A 20147-nucleotide genomic window follows, 5' to 3' on the forward strand; every position below is an offset into this window, starting at 1 on the left:
GAAAATATTTTATTTTCCAAATCAGAAAGTCCTTCTGCCCAGCCGAGCCTATGGTGCCCGTAAGGTGACATGGTCAGTTCACTTAGTATTGTCGTGGCCATGACATAACTCGTTTGAACGTGATAATATGTCGTGGCCATTAGATATTAATTTGAGGGAACGTCATATTAACTCGTGGGAACGTGATAATATGTCGTGGCCACGAAATATTAATTTGAGGGAACATCAAATTAACTCGTGGGAGCGTGATATTATGTTGTGGCCACGAGATCGTTTTGTCGAGGGAAGGACATCCTTATGTCATGGCCTCCAGATGCTATGTTGAGGGAACGAAATCCATTTCTCGAGTTTAATGGATAAACAAACCTGCGTGACCATAGAAACCCGGGATTATCAAAAAAGATAAAACATTTTTATTAACATTAAACATTTAATTAAATATTTGTATATTATTATTTTCACATTAATTAGGGCTATATTTTATATTTATTGTTATATAGGCTATGCTTATTTCCCGTTTCAATTTGTGTATTGCTTTACCAAGTTAACGTTTTGTATAATTATGCTTGTATTTACTAGCCTACCATATACTTTGTAAATAAGGGCCTGACATTTATGCCAATAAAGTTTTGACATTATGATTGTATTTATGCCCATGTGTGATAAATGAGCGTTATGTTTTCATTTACAAATGAAACTACGTAAATGATTAATTTCTCAACGGAATACTAAAGTATTTATAATTATGGTCCATTAATTAGTCGAAATAAAAGTAAATGTATGTTAAATTTAAACTATATTCCAGCAAAAATTGCAGTCAGCATATTCAAAGCTTTATTGGCATGTCAAGCATTTACAGTAGGCTATTATTTACAAAAGTCTTCAGAACGTTAATTAAAGAGATCGAGGGGAAAAATTAATATAAACGAATAAAAAAATATAACCAATAATAATAGGCTAATAATAATAATATACAAATATTACGGAAAAAGACTCAGTTAATGGACTTACAAGACTAGGATGGATAAAAATGTTTTAATGTAAGGTCTATTTTATGTAACATTTATTCATGATAAATTTGAATGCTGACTATTGCACGTAATACCGTCCTAGAGCCAAGGCATATGGTTAATATAATATTTAATAATGTAATAATTTCAATAGGCCTAATAAATAATATAATAATTTCTAAATTCAAAATAAAATATTAATGAATCCATTTCTGATAATCCTGGTTTTCTTTGGTCATGCAAATGTGTTTACATTAAACTCGTGGCCACGAGAAATGGATGTCGTTCCCTCAACATAACATCTGGAGGCCACGACATAATATCACGTTCCCACGAGTTAATATGACGTTCCCACAAATTAATATCTCGTGGCCACGACATATTATCACGTTCCCACGAGTTACTATGTCGTGGCCACGACAAAACTAAGCTAACCGTGTCACCTTACGGGCACCGTACGAGCCAGCTGCGCCAGCAAGAATTCCACAGAAAGACTTCAGCCGCTTTCCACAGAACAGACATTGTTTACCTACAACCCCCACCTTGCGTGTTTGTTTTCTTTAGTATATTTTGTCCGATACGATACTGCCTTCATCTAACGTCACTAACATGACTGTAGTATTGTCATCTCTTATAACAGTTTACCTAATCTAAATCCATACAGAGTTCTCCAGCCAGCGATGACACTTGTGCAATGGTCCTGTATAATCCACTGTCCTTTCTCACTTCCTGAGCTCTTATCTTTTAATGAGTACTGTACGCAGGAGTATATCTTTTATCGATATTAGCCTAAAATCTTCAAGATTGCGATGGGGAATAGTTTTAACGTGCTGCCATTATCACGGCGGTTAATTAACTTGTTCATCTTGATTCCCCTTCCATGCATTATCTCGTAACTTCCCGCACGCACGCTTCTGATCCTCCCACTACAAGTTCTCACACTCCTACTTCTGAGAGCGAACCGCGGGTGAACTTTGTTGTGTTCTAAAACTCAGCTCTGACAACTTTGACATTTATAGCTTTTAACGAAAATAATGTAAGGAAAACCATAGCTTATTCTTCTCGAGGCTTTTACGCTGCGAACACATTACACAGGTGGGTGTTTATTCCCGTCATTCTTTTACATTTTAATGGAAGGCGTTGTGTAATGTTGGTGTTCTCAGTAACACAAATCCTAAATATGCCTAGTTGACATGTTAACCAGCTGGATGTGTTTTGTGGCATACTTAATTTTTTTGATACGGTTCAAAAGGAGAGATGAGCAGCGAGTATATATTTGCCTCACTTAAGCTATTTGATAATTCTGTTTTATTAGATTATGTATATTCATTAGTTCTGTGATATAATCCATTCTTTAAAATAATCAATAATACATTTTTAGTAAAATAATTGTTTGTAAAATATGACTTGTAATTTTTTTTTTTTTCAAATAAAAAAGCAGACACATGGTCCTGACATCATCTGTAAAGAATTATTACTTTGCATGTCTTATGAGTAATATACAGTATCTTTACACACAAACGCACAGTCATTTAGCAACTGAAGAGATGTTCTGAATATTTGAACTCGCAACAGAGTACAAAAAAATTAAACTATTAAACCCTGCATATTATGTTGCGAAATAGACTGCGAAATGAATGTGTGTCTTGATGTGGAAAATAATGCTAAAATATTAATTGGTACTCTTGGTTAAACATACTGGATCAGCGTTTGATGTTTTGGACATGCATTTGTTTGGACCTAAGTACGTTCATTCACCATCTGTGGTGTTTACTGTTTATTCAGATAATAAATTATGATAGTCTTATCTACAACAGACATCAAGCCTCTAAATTTCCAGAAGTGATGCACCAATAATCAGAATTGCTTACTGATGGCCTGATGAATTATATGTTTGAATAGATTTTTATTCATTGCTCATAATCCATTTCTGGTCTTATGAGCAAAACATTTCTCAACAGTTTCTGCTCTAGTTTCTCCATCAGAATAAGAAAAGTTGTACTATTTGTATATCTGAATCATGAAATGAGTTGAAGGGTTAGGGTCCAAATAGCAAACATCAACAAAATCATCTGTTTTATATTTCAAAAAAGAAACTGGTTGGGCTGTGGTGCAGTGGCTACATTTACTCAAGATTATGCAATTTGATTTTGTGTTGAATCATGTCCTGATGGTTCAATTTCCACTCTCCTATCTCTATTTCCTGAAAATTAAAACCTATTAGGGAAGAAAGATAACATTTCCATTTATTAGAAGATGTTATTCAGCCACGGTTAATTGAACCATTTTGTTTCCATAGCAGATCTAATTGCTAATGGAGAAACTGGTGAGCCATTACTTGTCCAGAATCTCCTGAGCTCTATCATGTCAGTCTGGCTTGTGTATGCTTTGCTTTTTTCTCTGATTGGCCAAACAGAACAGGATGGTGAGTCTTGAATACATACCACTGTTGTTGCTATACTTATAAAGAAACAGTTCAACCAAAAATGTAAATTTGCTAAAAAAAAAAAAAAAATTGCACACTTAAGCCATCCAAAATGAGTTTTTTTTCCATCAGAACAGATTTGGAAAAATATCACTTGCTCACCTTTGGCTGCTCTGCAGTGAATGGGTGCCGTCAGAATGAGTGTCCAAACACAAGAAATCCACAAGAAACATGAAAAGCTGCGTATTTGTAATAAAACGTCTCCTCAAATCTTTAACTTCAAATGAGTCCTCTATCCATAATATTGTTTTTTCTAGTGAAAAAAGTAATCTCATCTAAATCAGGAAAAAAATATGCACATATTAAGCATTGTTTAAAAGCAAACAGTCCAAAATAGTCCTAATGATGGATTTGTCTCTTATAAACAAGCTTTTAATTGATGGACTGGAGTCGTGTGGATTATTGTGATGCTTGTATCAGCTGTTTGGACTCTCATTCTGACGGCACCCATTCACTGCAGAGGATCCATTGATGAGCAAGTGATGTAATGCTAAAATTCTCCAAATTAGTTTTTTTTGTCCAAAGAAACAAACACATCCATATCTTAGATGGCCTGAGGATGAGTACATTTTAAGAAAATTTTCATTTTTGGGTGAACTATTCCTTTAATAGTATAATAGCTTCTTATTTCAATTGTTAGTTGAGACCATTGATAGAAGAACTGACTTACTGCATGTATCAACAGGACACCCAGTTCCTATAGAAGAGGTGAAAATGTATACAGAAGAAACCTATTGTGCATCATCTGATTGTGGTGCATGGGTGTTGAAGGTTACATGGAGAGATAAGTTCGCCGAAAATAATGAATCTGAGAAAGTCAGCTACGACATAGAAGTCCTTCATACTCAACAGATGAAGACTGTTCACTTTGTAAGTGATATTTTTTTGACAAAAGTGATGTAAATATATGTCTAAGGTCATTTTTAACCCATTTGTGGCCAAATTTTTCTGAATGATTTCATGCATATAGTCATGTTAATAGTGTCCTATGTGAACATGTTCTGCATTTATTTTTCCCAGGTTTTCGTTTTCGTTTTTTTTTTTTTTTTCCTTGAAAATCATGTTTGAATGTGTGGCAACTATAGTTGCTGGTGGGCAAATATGTTGTATGCACCCCTTCAGTGTCAAATTTGAATAAGAGGAGAACATTTGGAATCTAATTCAAAATAACTGCTTTCAACAGATCAATCTTTATTCATAAACAAATTTATCGTGCATAAAATTCGAAGAACATTTGATGCAAACCCAAAAAAGGCTGCATCTAGCTTAAAATCTCTTGAATATAAAAACACAACAAATCCATTTGTCTTAAAATGGTGGAACATTGCAGAACAAAGTGCAGCCATTACGTTGACCCAACAGGGTATTGTGTATCAATAAATTAAATGAAAATAAATAAATAAAAATAAATAGAATGAAGGAAATATTACATATAATAAAAAGGGTATACCTGAATGAAAATTATGCTGTTTATAACTGTTTGGTTACCAACATTCTGCAAAATATCTTCTTTTGTGTTCAACAGAAGAAAGATTCTCATAAGTTTGCAACTTGAAGATGACACAATGATGACAATTTCTATTTTTGGGAGAACTTTCCCTTATGTAAGCAGTTTTAGTATAAGTAGCCTACAAGGAGTACTGCAGTGAAGGTACAAGTAGATGTATAAATTTATATAAACATATTTACATACTGTACTTTGTGATGTAAAATCTCATATATTTAATGAATAGGCACATATTGATTGGGTCAAATGGATTAATCTTAACAAAAGTCCTTGATATTCATGAAATTAATGATATTCTTTTTAAAATATATGATTATTTAAATAAGTATCATTTGTAGGCTACACCCATGATTGTTTGTTTATTTATTTACTTATTATTGAACATGCAGGTATTTTCATTCTTAGAAGTGTGTTAAATGAAAATAAATAAATAAAAATAAATAAATAGAATGAAGAAAATATTACATCTATATAATAAAAAAAGGTATACCTGAAAGAAAATTACGCATTTTTTAGGCCCATAGTTTTTAATGGCTGACTGTAGTAGGTGATTTCATATAATAATGTAAATGTTAACTCATAACTTGTCTGAATTTCAACATTATAATGGAATCATAAGCTACTAGTCATAAAATGTATTAGGGTCCTTGACCAATTAGAATGAAACGCATCCAAACTGGATAAAAGGGCCTCAATATTTTGCCCATTACAAGAAATAATGTCATAAAAGAGAGAAAAAGATGATCTACGTCAATTAATCATATGTGTTAGCTCTTTATCTTTCCATTCTTCCTTTTGTGTGTGTGACTGACTGAAGTTAGTAAACTGCTGCTGTCACTTGTAAACTGGAAATCGTCAATTAATCCCCCCCATGGGCAAAAGCAGACACAGAAGAGGGGCAGTAGAGCTGTGGAAAGATTGCTCTCTCATCTCCTCCTTTTGACAGATTTATTCCTTATCAAATTAAGGTCTACTGTAGAAAGTAGAGATGTCAGTTAAAGGGTTAAGTTATGTTTTAGGTGAGATATTATGAAAGGAAAAAGCACTAAACAAGACCAATAACCTTGATTTATTAAGCTGTTAACACGCTATATACCCCATTTCCCCATGATATGGACTTACAAGTTATTTGCCCACCGGCTACTATAATTGCCGCTTGGACTTTTTAATAAATATACAAAAAACTATAGATCTCCTGGAAGATTTGTTTTGTTTGGATGATTCTAGAGACCTTCATGATTATGTAGATATATATACAGTACAGACCAAAAGTTTGGAAACATTACTATTTTTAATGTTTTTGAAAGAAGTTCGTTCTGCTCATCAAGCCTGCATTTATTTGAACAAAAATACAGAAAAAACTGTAATATTGTGAAATATTATTTCAACTTAAAATAATAGTTTTTCTATTTGAATATACTTTAAAAAAATAATTTATTCCTGTGATGTAAAGCTGAATTTTCAGCATCATTACTCCAGCCTTCAGTGTCACATGTAACATCCAGTCTATCACATGATCATTTAGAAATCATTCTAATATTCTGATTTATTATGAGTGTTGGAAACAGTTCTGCTGTCTAATATATTTGATGAATAAAAGGTTAAAAAGAACTGCATTTATTCAGAATAAAAAAAAAAATTCTAATAATATATATTCTAATAATATGTTTTCTTTACTATCACTTTTTATCAATTTAACACATCCTTGCTGAATAAAAGTATTGATTTTATTTAAAAAAAAGAAAGAAAAAAAAATTACTGACCCCAAATTACTGAGTATATTGTTATTACAAAATATTTACATATCTTCTTTTTTTTTTTTTTTACTTTTTATTCATCAAAGTATCCTAAAAAAGGTATCACATGTTCTGAAAAAATATTAAGCAGCAGAACTGTTTCCAACTTTGATAATGAATCATCATATTAGAATGATTTCTAAAGGATCATGTGATAATGATCCTAAAAAATTCATCTTTGCATCACAGAAATAAATGATAATTTAAAGTATAATAAATTTAAAAACAATTATTTTAAATTGTAATAATATATCACAATATTACATTTTTCAAATACAAATATACATCAACAAAAAATACTTATTAGTAACTTGAAAATTTCATTTCTTTGGGAGGGTTTGCCTTCGCCATGCTTCCTGGAAGTAGGGGTAGGAACTTGACAGCCTCATGTGACAGGAAGGAAGTGAATACCTTTTTTTTTTTTTTTCTTGAAGTCCTTTATTTGGTTGTTTGCATGTCATTGAGAAATAAAACATGGATAACATCTAGAAAAATATTTACAAAAGGAAAATGACAACTTTAAACTGCGGCAACTACAGTTGCCGGTGGGCTTAAATGTCAAATAACTGTTTTAGGAAACTATACATGTGATGCCAAACAAAACATCCTATTATCATTGGAGATGGACTTCACCTATACCGTTGCAGTGCACTTCCCATTCAGTCAGACTTAGGCGACATAATGAGCTTAACATTGGTGAATGGACACCATTGTACACACACAAAGGTTTGTAACCACAGGTTGTTCTTATACTGTATGCACCTGTTATGCAAAAGAGGAAAACAACTGAACAATAACTGTTTTGCCTTTAAAACTAACAGGACAAGATCTAAATGCTGCAACAACAACTGTCTATCCTCACGATCAAGTTTTCGCGGTTGGGAGTAACATCACGTTCTGTTGCATCGTGGAAACAGATAAGCGTCCATTGTCTGAATTTCTAATTCGCATCAGCAACAGGACATACATCACAAAACCAGTTCCATTTGAAGAGCCTTCAACACCCAACATACATTGTGATGTTGAGGGAAACCCTTCTGGCTCTACAATATTTATTGGCTGTAAGTCTAAATGCATCCTATTTAATAAGAATTGTTTAATTTAAGCACATCAGTTTTGAAATGACAAACAGTGAATGAATCCTAGGCAGCTGGACTTTAATTCTCTATGAGGTAATGATTGGTCGGAGCTTTTTTTGAAATATTTTGTCCTCATATTGGATTACGGCCACATGTGGGAAATTCCCACCATTTTAACTGATGATGCTGCTTGGATGAGTTGGGAAAATGGTATATTTTCTATGGAGGATGAAAGAAAGAAAATTAATGACCCCAAACTATTGAACTGTGTATACCAAATGAATTTTAAATTGAGTCCCGGCCAAAAAGTGTTTAATTTATCTGAATTCTACAGATCCTCCAGATGACCAGAATCTTACATGTATAACACGGAATCTCACCTCTTTGGAGTGTATCTGGGAAAAGGGTCGAAACACCTATCTGACTCTTAATAGAAAGACAACGTATACACTTGATGGAAGGTAACCACACAGCTGGCAAAATAATATCCATCTTAATATACAGTGTGAATCATGCATGGTTGCTTTCATCATACTGGATTCAATTCTCTGATGCTAATTGTTTTGCTTTTACCAGAGTTTGTGAATATCGTAAATGTGTCATACATGAGTTAAAAAAGCAGGTGACAAACTGGACCCTGATTGCCAAAAATCCTCTTGGTGTAAAGACTCTCACTGATACAGCTGACCCTACACACCGAGGTAAAACTTATTTGAAATATTTTTTACATTTTGCATGACCAAAACATTTAATTGTGAATTTAATCATCGGTTTGTTTGTTTTTTCTTGCACAGTATTGTTGAGAGCACCCAGTAAAATATCCCATGATGCTTATGCAAGAAATGTCACTCTTCGGTGGAGTTGGAACGAGGAAAGCTACGCGTTGTTTCCGATGATTTGTCAAGTGAAGCTAAATGGAAATATTTACAATGTTGGTGTCATCAGATTTCATCTTGCATTAAAATTGATAAGCTTTCTATTTTATCTTTCCACTGTTTCCACTTGCAAGGCCTTTACATGCATTCTAACAAATGTCCACACATTTTCATCTTTCACAAAGAAAACCTTCAATGGAATGGGACTCACGTCAGCTGTCCTTATAAACCTGCAGCCCTTTGCTACATACACAGCTCAAGTACAATGTGGTTCTTATGAGCACTTCTACGAATGGGGCGACTGGAGTGAAATTACTGAGTTCTCCACTAAAGAGGACAGTAAGTATTCAGAAGACTAACATACTGTATTTGAAATTATAGTGTCATTAAGTTATATATCTGATTTAAATTTTTTAGATACATTTGTGAGTGTGCTTTTAAACAACACTTTAATATCCACTTTATTTTTAACATAAGACCAGCTGCTGGGTCTTTTAGTTATTTACCTATGGCAGCTAATGAATCAAGTCTCGCACATTGATAGAAAATAGCTTACTTCCATGTTTAAAAATTTGTTGGACATGAAGTTAATAATGTATAACTTACATTTTACAGTCTATTTTTTTCTCTGCTGTTGTAAATAGTTTCAAACGAAGCCACAGATATATCTAACACTGTACATTTCTGATCAACATGCAGTTCACTTCCTGAATGAATTAGTGTTTTTAAACTAACAAGATGAGTAAGAATGATTCAGCGTCTGTGTAATTTGATTCAAACTAATAATCCCTCTTCAGTTCCAGAAGCAGTAGATGTTTGGATTCATTATTCTGAACAAACTACATCTGTCTTGTGGAAGGTAAAAGCAGTTGGATTTGGCACTGCTATCTTTAGCTTTCCTCTCTTTTTGTGGCTGCAGTCAAACAAATAAAAATGACCCTTTTTAATGTTTAAAGCCTCTAACTCAACAACAAAGCCATGGGATAATTACAGGATATGAAATTTCCATTGGAAAAATTAAAAAAGATCTAAAAACACAGCTGTGCTACAACATCACCTCTGGGAATGAAAAAAGTGATCGAATCATCACAGTCTCAGCAAAAAACTCTGCTGGTCCTTCTCCTCCTTCTACCATCATCATCCCGAGTTATCCTGGTGAGATTCAAAATGCAGTTTTTAATTGGTTGAAAAGGTTGTGTTTAAATAAATGACGTTTTTATAATTCTTTTTCACAGACAGCGAAGTCGATATAAGCCGTATCAATGGCAAAAATGGTGGCTTTGAAATGTCTTGGGAAGAATACCCCTATTCTACTTGTGGCTATGTTGTTGAATGGTTTCCAACATACAAAAAGACGCAATGTGCTGTAGCATGGGAGAAGATCCCAAAATGTGACAGTGGTGCCTGTAACACCTGGAATCGATCTGGTCAGTTGGGAGTGTAAAGAGGAATCATTTGACTCACTTTGACTCATCTGTTTTTGTGCTGATACTGAATTTGTGCATGTGTGTAATGGTTCAACAGTGGTTCAGTGAGCTCTGGTTATGTTCAGAAAGGGATTATGACAGCTATATTGTTTTATTTCTCACAGGTATTTTTGAGGAAGGAGTGAGATACACTGTCTCTGTCTATGCCTGCACAGATGATTCACCAAAGCTTCTCAAGAGGAGTGAAGGTTATGCTATAGAGAAACGTAAGCAGACAAGATTCAATATTTAAAGAATAGCTAACCCAAAAATGAAAATCTCACCTTGTCTTACTTATTTTACGTTCTGCTATTTGTGTTCTCAGAACCGGGGAAAGTTGTCAATCTGAAAGGTGAAAATAAAGGAAGAAATGTTGAGCTTTCCTGGGACGAAGTTCCCTTAGAACAGCAAAACGGCTTCATACAACACTATGAAGTCATAATATTGCTTTCTGGTTCTGAAACTATTTTTGACCCGGTATCGACTGAGGGTAAATTCATTCTCTAATTGATGTCCACTGTTTTTTTTTAAGATTACATTATAAATGGACTTACTTTGTTTAAATTTTAGAGCCTAAAGTTAATTTGAAATTGGATCCAGGCTCCTATACCTTCCGCGTTAGGGCCTGTACATCTGAAGGGGGAGGTGACTATGCTACACACAAAATGAACGTAGAGAAAAGCAGTATGTATTAAAATGTTTAATTAAAGGGATATTTCATCCAAAAGTGAATTTTGTCATTATTCACTTAACCCCATGTCGTTCCAAACCCGTAAAAGCTTTGTTCGTCTTCGGAACACAATTTAAGATATTTTGGATGAAAACAGGGAGGCTTGAGACTGTCCCATAGACTGCCAAATAAATAACAGCGTCAAGGTCCAGGAAAGTATGAAAGGCATTGTCAGAATAGTCCATCTGCCATCAGTGATTCATCAGAGTCTCAAGCCTCCCTGTTTTCATCCAAAATATCTTAAATTGTGTTCCACTGCCAAATAAATAACAGTGTCATGGTTGACGACATGGGGGTAAGTGATTAATGACAAAATTTTCATTTTGTGGAGGAGTAACCCTTTAAGTATTTAAATAATATTAAATATAATCAATTATAATTGAAACTGTTAATTATTTTACTATTTTATTATATTTAATAAGCAAATATACAGTAAATGGCATTTATGAAATGTGATAACATTGTGTGCAATTTGACAAAATCTTCATAGGTGACCAGATTATTGCAGCCACTATTGTGGGTTGCAGTGCAGCAACTCTCATCTTCATTATAATCTCAGTCCTTTGCTACAGGAAACGGAAATGGTAAGGATGTATGTTTTTTAAATCCCAATATTTTCTATAGATTTTTGATTTTCAGCTGCAATTAAAATGTCACTCTTAAAAATCCTTCAGGTTAAAGAAACTGTTGTATCCAGATATTCCTGAACCAAAACTCGCAGGGAAATGGATCACAAAGGTGAGTCATCAGCCTCCTTATAATTTATAACTTTCCTAACAGATGTTTTTTTTTTTTTAGTAATTATTATAATCTTCAAACGAAACTCTACATTTTATAATCTCCATGTTTAATCCTAACAGTAAAATGCAACCATAGACTTATCATATCAATTTTAAAACAGAAGAGAAAACACTAACCAAATCTGTTTGTAGTTGACGTCAAAGGATGTGTGTATATTACTTATTGTATACTGATGTGTGTATCTGTCACTTGATAAAATGATCAAATTATGCAGATTCCAATATGGATAAGTTGCATGACATACCAATATGCTCAAAAACTATGCAAAATCAAATAAGTTATGACCCAGATCACATTAATTATGGTTCAGTTGCAACACAAACACTTGTTTTGTGTGGTAAATCATTGGCTTAATAAATAAGCTAAAGAATGTTTTGCTACCATGTTGGCTTGTTGTTTCCAGGGCTTTTATTGTACCCAGATGACCGAGGGTTACATGAAGTGTGAGATCCAAGAGGTCCACAGTTTAGAGCATCCTGCGATCTCAGGAAGTCTACGTGTCCTTGACCTCATCAGCTCGAACCCCAAAGTAGTTCCTGCACAACATTTCTACCAAAACATTTCTGAATCTCCAGCTGATGTGTCATACTGTCCTGTTCAGAAGCTTACCTCAATTATTGAGAACCCTTCTTATAATATGACCATACCAGAACCAGTTGGTGTTGCTCAGATATCCGATCTTACACTGGAAATGCAGGACTCTTACCTCCCAGCCCCTAACTTTGTTCAAAATAATTTTGTTGTGAAAGGATCAGATTGCTACAAGCCCCAGTCAGCATCTGCTACAAATGCATAGCTCCAGTAGATAGACCTCAGTGTCGTGTCTTGCCATGCACACCATGTATATGCAAATTATGCCAATGTAAATGCCAGTGAATTCATGTTATTTATAAAGTACTGTACTGTTTTCTCCGCACTATGTTTTGTAAAATGAGTAGTGAAATGCATTTTTTTAAACACTGTGATGAAAAATAAAAAATGCTGTGACCACCTTTAAAACTCCCTCTGTATATTTGCATTGAATTTTGCTATTGAATTACATTTATGGTAACACGATTAGGGAACAAATATTCACTATTAACTAAGAGTTTTTCCCTCAATAAACTCCTAATTTGCTGCTTATGTATTAATAGTTAGTAAGGTAGTTGTTAAGTTTAGGTTTAAGGTTCGGGTTAAGGGATCTAGAATATACTGTATGGTCATGCAGAAAATGCATTAATATGTGCCTAAAGAGTAGTAGGCCTACTAATAAACAGCCAACATGCTAGTAATATACATTCTAATAAGCTACTAGTTAATAGTGAGAATTGGTCCTTAAAATAAAGTGTTACCACATGTGTTACCACATACTCTCAACATCTGTGAATCTGGTGAATTCAACCCATGACCTTGATGTTGCTAGCATTATGCTCCAATAGCAATAGTTCCCTCTTGTGGCCTAAAGATATGATGAAATATAAAGGCCATGATGAACAGTTCTAAAGAAAAAATGTCAAACGTGTACATATTATTAATAGATGGGAGATTGTACCTAAATACAATTCAGTTTGTGCTTAAAGATATTAAAGTGTGGTTTACATGTATTAACATGTATGGATTTTACATTTTCCAGTAAACAAAGTAGTTTAAGTTTATGCAAAAACAGTTTTTTATCATTAATATAAAAAGCAAAAATAATCTATGCCTATAACATAACAAAAGTCATATGAAACATTGTTGACAATCAATGCATTACTCCAAGACTGAAAAAAATCACAAACTAAATGACGTATAGTTTCATGACAAAGTTTCAGAAAAAGGTGTAGTATGTGTCAACGTTATATTTAAATAAAAAAAAAAATGCTTGACATGGTAAAATATATAACAGTTACATTGCATAAGAAAAATTAAACATATGCCCCTAAAATCACTTTTATGGGCGTGAAAACTTGCTTAAGGGCGTTGCTACACAGTGAAAAGCTTTCATTTTGATTGACAGGCAGAGCAGCCAATAGAATTCCAACATCTACACGAGTTGACCAATGTAAACAGTTGTGGGCGGGAGTTTTAAATTCCCGGTCATTGAGCCGCTGCTTTCAGTTGTTCGAGCTCGGTAACGACCAGTTTACTGAACATGCTTTCGATAAATTAGCAGAGAGGAGATTTTGATTTGTTTTCTATTTTTGATACATATTGCATCGACGTTTTAAATGTAGAGTTTTAATCGAACAGCTCGTGCCTGCCTCACACATTTCCAACAATAACGGGTATGTTGCTAGCGTGCTAGTTGTGTATGGTCTGAGATTCATCTATCGTAACAGTAACGTTAATTTACCAACATTTATCATCATCTGTAATCTCATCTTCCTATGTAGCCCTCAAAACCATGTCGTAAGAGGTCTTTATTATTCATGCGATTGGTTTTATAGTGTTATCGTGTGACTATCCCTGCGTTGGCAGTCTTCTGGTAAATCTTCAGGTTTTAGTAGTTTGCAACTTATGTTGCTTACTGATTCATGAATAAATGAGGTTACAGCCTCTATTTATCTACGATACTAAGAAATTCAGTCAAGTGTAAAGAAATAAGAGTCTCATTCATTGAAATGGTTCATGACCCAAATCCTGCCTGTGTCATGGCTGTGAAGAAGTTGACATTTGTAACGGACAGCTCAGTGTGTGTTTGACATGAACAGCACTAAAATAATCACTGCAGACCTTCATAGTGAAAGCTGTCTGGTTAAAATGACAGTTTTTTTTCTGAAAACACAGTTTGATTGTTCTCAATATATAGGCTTTGTTTTAATGCAAAATGTGTCTGTATATCTATCTACAGTATTTGTCTGTCTATGTGTGTGTAACATGGCTGTAATCATGAAATGCTAATAACAGCATGAACTGCATTGAACCCTGTGCAATGATTCCTTCAGGCTGTCAGTGGCAAGCAATGGAGGTTGGCACAGTTGTGCAGGAAGAAATGAAATTTCGAGGGGCTGAATTTGCTGTCAAGGTCGAGCTGGCGGAGCGGCTACTAATCGTGGAGATTTCAGATGTTGTTACAGCAGACCAGTGGAGAGGAGAGTTTGATCCTGCCTGTGAGCTGAGCTTTTAAAACTGATAGTTTTTGTTTACATGAAACGTTGTTTTATGTCATTACAACTTTTTTTTTTTTTTTTTATTATTAGATATTGAGGACCTGACCCGGAAAACTGGGAATTTTAAACAGTTTCCAGTATTCTGCAGCATGCTTGAGTCTGCTGTCAACAAGGTGGGTCCAAAGAATAAAAGCCGTAAAAATCCTATTTAATATGGGGTCTTGATTCTTAAAGCTTGTTAAGACAGTAAATGCACTAGGGCTAAAAAAAAAAAAAAAAAAAAAAAATTAATTGTGATTTGTTTTCTTGTTTATATTGTCTTCTGATTAAAAAAAAAAAAAAACTTTTTTTTGTACTTTGTGCGACTGCACAATTTGGCCTTATTACACATCAATATGGCTATAAAATATTGAGTAATTATTGTTGTTTTTATTATTATTATTGTTATTATTCCTGTATTACTAAATAAATAAGACTACTCGACAAATATTAAATATAACTGTTGTGATATTTCATTGTAAAATAAAAGCAATACTATTTAGGAAAAATCATTATTAAAAGAAAAAATAAATAATCAAAAGAAAAAATGGCAAAGTGATTAACCAGTCTTTCATGTTAATAATAACATTAAAAAAATCTTATTTATGCTTTTAATTATCTTTTGCAGTCCAGTGAATCAGTGACCCTTGACCTCTTGACCTATTCTGACCTCGAGCTTCTGCGGAACAGAAAGGCAGGTGTCGTTGGCCGACCTCGAGCTCAGCCACAGTCTCCTGCCCTCAGTGCTAAACGATACCTCATCCTCATCTACACTGTGGAGTTTGACAGGTCTGTGTAGTTTTAATCACTCAGTCTGTTTTAACCAGCTCTTAAATGGGTCAGTTTTTAAAAAGTTTTATTTTTGTAGAATACACTATCCTCTTCCACTTCCATATCTGGGCAAACCTGATCCTGCAGAGCTTCAAAGAGAGATCAGAGCTCTGAGGGCGGAGCTGAAAACACTGGGACTGAGAGGAGACCACAAAGTATCAGACCAGGAAACGCGCAAGCTCCGTGCAGAGTAAGTATTTTCATAATGAAATATGTACTTACTGTTGATATCATTTTCAGTGCTTTCAAAAAAAAAAAAAAACACCTTTTGCACACCTGGTTAGTTGCTGGCAGGTTCACAGGACAGTCGGCACAATAGAAGAAAGAAAAATCCTATACATTGTTGCACATTATAAATTTTCTCAAAGGGATAGTTCACCCAAAAATGAAAATTCTATCATTAATTACTGACCTTCATGTTATTCCAAACACGAAAGACCTACGTTCATCTTCGGAACACAGATTAAGATATTTTTGATGAAATCCGAGAGCTCTCTGACCCTCTGTAGACAGCAAGGGTACTACCACGATCAAGGCACAGAAACGCAGTAAGGACATCGTTAAAACAGTCCAAGTTCAACTATTTTTTATGAAGCTACAAGAATACTTTTTGTGAGCAAAAATAAACAAAAATAACGACTTTATTCAACAATTCGTCTCTTCCGTGTCATCCGCCGCCATTTTGGAGATTTGAACGTAAACAACGTATGCGCGTGGTGCTGCTGACACAGAACATGCATGTGCTGTGCCTTGTTTACGCTCAGATTAAAGCACACACATGCATTGTGATTCTCTCCAAAATTGTTGAATAAAGTTGTTATTTTTGACTTCTTTGTGCACAAAAAGTATTCTATTATCTTCATAAAATTACGGTTGAACCACTGATGTCACATGGATTATTTTAATAATGTCCTTACTGCGTTTCTGTGCCTTGATCGTGGTAGTACCCTTGTTGTCTATCGGAGGGTCAGAAAGCGCTCGGATTTCATCAAAAATATCTTAATACATGAGGGTGTGTAATTAATGACAGAATTATTATTTCTGGGTGAACTATCCATTTAATTAAAGTGATAAAATATTTGACCCACAATGAGTGAAAAAAGTGAATGTTGTTTCCGAATCATTTTCCTTCTGTTTTATCAGGTTGGCTTTGGTGAGAGATGAAAAGGAAGCCTTGGCCAAGGCTCTGGATCGTCTACAGATGGTAGGGGCTGGTTCTACTCCTGGGGCTCGTGGGCTCAGAGAGGCGGTGCGCAGCCTGGAGGAACAGCTGCTGAAGGAAAGGGCAAAAAGCCAGCGCTCTGCAAGCAAGAGGAGCCAAGAACAGCGCCTCCTTCTGGAACAGGTGCGTTTAAGCAGATTAGTGTTGTATGGTCATGAGATTGACAAGCTGACTAAAACACTCATACATAGTTATGCACCCACTTAACTGTTCAAATTCACTCTTGTTGGTAGTTGGAGGAACTCAGAGCATCAGAACGGGCTTTACGGATACGTGTTAAAAGTCTGACCACTGAGCTGGCCTTGTTACGACGCGGGTGAGCTTCATTAATTGACATCTTTAACTTTTATTGCATATGTTTTAATTTTTTGAGCAGATGTTAATCATCTCATTCTTCCTATTTTGACAGTCGAGCGACGCCAGTCATGTCTGGCCGAAGTGGTCTCAGGGGTGATGGAGAGGTTCATCGGTCTTTATCCAGAGAGCGCAGTTTGACCCGTGTGGGGTTAAGAGCGCGCTCGGGGTCGAGGGAGAGGATGGAGGACAGGACTCGGAGGTCAGAGGAGAGAATTAGGAGGGCAGACTCTTCAGGGTCTCGGAATTGCATAACAAGATCCTCACCATCTCCAACAGGTGAAATCTGTGAAGACAATATCTTTATGGTCCAAGTCTAGAAACAAAGGCAGAGGCCCTGTTTTTAGTCTTCTGATTTAGTCTTGTGTTCTCATGACAGGGTCGCGGGTGCCTCGGTTTGACCCTACGGCCTACATTCAAGACCGACAACGACGCCAAAAAGAAGCCGAGATGAAGAAGTAAGACACTTTCACCTTTTCAGTTTGAAGTTTTTTTTTTTTAATCTTTTCTGTTGCTTTTCTGCTGTTTTGTTTTATTTGTTGTCTCTTTTTCTACAAGCATTGCCTTGTCTATGAGCAGGAATGCAGTTTACTTTGAAAGGTGTGAACTAGGTGCTCTTTTTGCCCCATGCATGAATTCATTTTCTCAAACCATTGATCCCACACCAGCGCGAGAAAAAAACTTGGTGACTTCTGGGATCAGGCTGATAAGAGAATGAGAGTCTTGTGTCCGTTTGACTAGTTATAATCTGGTAGAATTTATTTGTAGGCAGCTGGACCCATTTCCTTCTTTCACAGATATACATGAGGTCTTCTTTTGTTCCCAACAGTCAGAGGAAGACTAGAAGGGACATGCTGGCTTCACCGTCTCTGATGGAAAGAGGGCGTTCGCGCTCCAGGGAGCCCATTCCTCAGCTGATGAGAGCAGGAAGTGCAGGCAGGGGGAGGAGTGTGTCTGTGGAGAGCAGGAGGAGTCGGTGCTCTTCAGAAGGATCAGTAGCTGAGTTTGAAGAGCTTGCTAAGCCTCTAAACAGCAGGCAAGTCAATAAACAAAACAGGTTGCTTACCCAAGTACTGCTGGCCAGGTTAAATGTGATGTCAGCTGGCTCCACAAAAATGTTAAGCAGCACAACTGTTGGCAGCATTGACAGTTTTTGAGCACTAAATCAGCATATTAGAATGGTCATGTGACACTGAAGACTGGAGTAATGCCTGCTGAAAATTCAGTGTTGTATCACAATACATTTTCAACTGTTTATTGATGTTTTAAAATAATTGCTTTAAATTTTAATACTATTTCAAAGTATTAAACAATGCCTTGGTGAGCGTAAGCAACTTCTTTTAATTACAAAAAAAATCATGTTCTGTTGATTTAGAAAATTAGCTAATTCACTTTTTAACTCCTAGCAAATTAGACTGTGATATTACTGTTTTTGATATTTATTTGTGTATTTTTTGCAGAGGAAGGAAACTGGCATATAATGGTCCGGCTGTGGTGAGAAACAATGTAAAACATTAGTTTGTTTAGTTTTTGTGAATATTAGGTCTCAGATAATTCTAATTGCTTTTTTTCCCCCATCTAGTCCAGAGGAAGGCACATAAACAAAAAACCAATGTGTAGCACCCCGGCCCAAAGGATGAGAGCGGCAGGTACCACATCATTTCTTTTTTAATTATTTATTAGTATTATTATTTATGTATATGTGTCTGTAACCAATAGCATATACATGTAAGCCAAGTGTATTTTTCCTACTCAGACACATCTATTGACACGGGTGCTGACCTGTCAGAGATTGACGCTCGACTCCAGGCCCTGCAGGACTACATGCGGGACCTTGACACGGGACACTAATCTCGATGGACTCAGATGTCGATCAAGGCTTTTTGCACAAAGACTGAGACTGAAAACTTGGACAATCATTTCTTTCAAACACTGTGTACAGACGTGTCTGTATCGTAGTCATTCATACTAATGAGACTCGAATGCCGTTTATTTTCTTCGTCCCTAATGTTACTTTTGGGCTCGATTAAAAATGCAGTTATGGTGGATTTGTGAAGGGGGTTCTTGAGACTGTTGCCATATCAGACTTGAAGTAAACCAGAAGTGTCCAAAAGTATGACCTCAGGATATACCGTTTTTAACACATTCCTGTGTACATTTTATGAATTAGTGCTTGTTTGACCATTGTTATTGTTTTTTATATACATTAGTGTCTGTGTTTTATGTCCGTTTTAGATGCTCTTATATTTTGTTTTTGTGAGATACTAAAAACAAAGCTTTTTTTTTATATAAAAGGATTTTGCAGTACATGTCTATTCTTTACAGACACTCTGGAATTATATCATAATGGAATGTGATATGCTTTTTATTTATACTGGTTATTGTTCCTGTAACTCCACTGATAAAACATGGCATTAGCAACACTACGGTTATAGATTTGATTCCAAGGTAGTGATAAAGGGTATGTCTTTATAAGTTGCCTAGTAAGCATCTGCCAAATGCATAAATGTACATGCTGCAGAGATCATGTCTTTTGACATCTAACATATCTTCATTTGTGGCCATTTTAATAATTTTGCCATTTCTCACAAAGTCTGTCTCTTATTTTTAATGTGACCCTACCAAAATCTTGTATGTAGAATATCAAATGCATTAAATTGGTCTTTAATTGTGTTAATGAGACTAGAATCTTTAAACCTTTCTAGATATATAAAATGACACGATCATCTATAGATTATAGAATTTTTAGGGACATTGTGCATCAGTTTGACTAAAATGAAATGTTCGTTCAGGAATCAAACTTTGCTTTAATATTACAGTACCAAGATTTCCATTAAATAATGGCTTATGTTTCAGCCTGCTCTTCACACGATTGTGTGAC

General features: G+C 35.2%; 2 protein-coding genes across 4 annotated transcripts; both read left to right on the forward strand.

The window, feature by feature from the left end:
• Positions 1-1931: 1931 nt before the first annotated feature.
• lifrb (LIF receptor subunit alpha b) lies at positions 1932-12748 on the forward strand. Of its 2 annotated transcripts, none has more exons than XM_019063681.2 (18): positions 1932-2105; positions 3310-3435; positions 4181-4365; positions 7374-7524; positions 7620-7859; positions 8212-8338; positions 8454-8578; positions 8672-8808; positions 8938-9091; positions 9550-9611; positions 9709-9907; positions 9988-10179; positions 10344-10445; positions 10544-10708; positions 10789-10863; positions 11439-11532; positions 11623-11686; positions 12153-12748. In XM_019063681.2, exons 2-18 carry the CDS (start codon positions 3375-3377, stop codon positions 12543-12545), a joined length of 2526 nt encoding a protein of 841 aa, XP_018919226.2. In that variant the 5' UTR covers positions 1932-2105; positions 3310-3374; the 3' UTR covers positions 12546-12748. The 2 variants fall into 2 exon arrangements, with proteins under 2 accessions (XP_018919226.2, XP_018919225.2); XM_019063680.2 differs by having other exon boundaries at positions 1933-2105; positions 10789-10902.
• A 1042-nt stretch (positions 12749-13790) lies between these two features.
• On the forward strand, positions 13791-19947 carry ccdc61 (coiled-coil domain containing 61). Of its 2 annotated transcripts, none has more exons than XM_042747600.1 (13): positions 13791-13995; positions 14656-14820; positions 14911-14993; positions 15488-15648; positions 15728-15880; positions 16834-17035; positions 17146-17228; positions 17322-17545; positions 17646-17724; positions 18096-18302; positions 18727-18772; positions 18849-18915; positions 19023-19947. In XM_042747600.1, exons 2-13 carry the CDS (start codon positions 14673-14675, stop codon positions 19115-19117), a joined length of 1548 nt encoding a protein of 515 aa, XP_042603534.1. In that variant the 5' UTR covers positions 13791-13995; positions 14656-14672; the 3' UTR covers positions 19118-19947. The 2 variants fall into 2 exon arrangements, with proteins under 2 accessions (XP_042603534.1, XP_042603535.1); XM_042747601.1 differs by having other exon boundaries at positions 18727-18760.
• Positions 19948-20147: the final 200 nt, after the last annotated feature.

Source organism: Cyprinus carpio, chromosome B21 (genome assembly GCF_018340385.1).
Source record: "Cyprinus carpio isolate SPL01 chromosome B21, ASM1834038v1, whole genome shotgun sequence".
Lineage (NCBI taxonomy): Eukaryota > Metazoa > Chordata > Actinopteri > Cypriniformes > Cyprinidae > Cyprinus > Cyprinus carpio.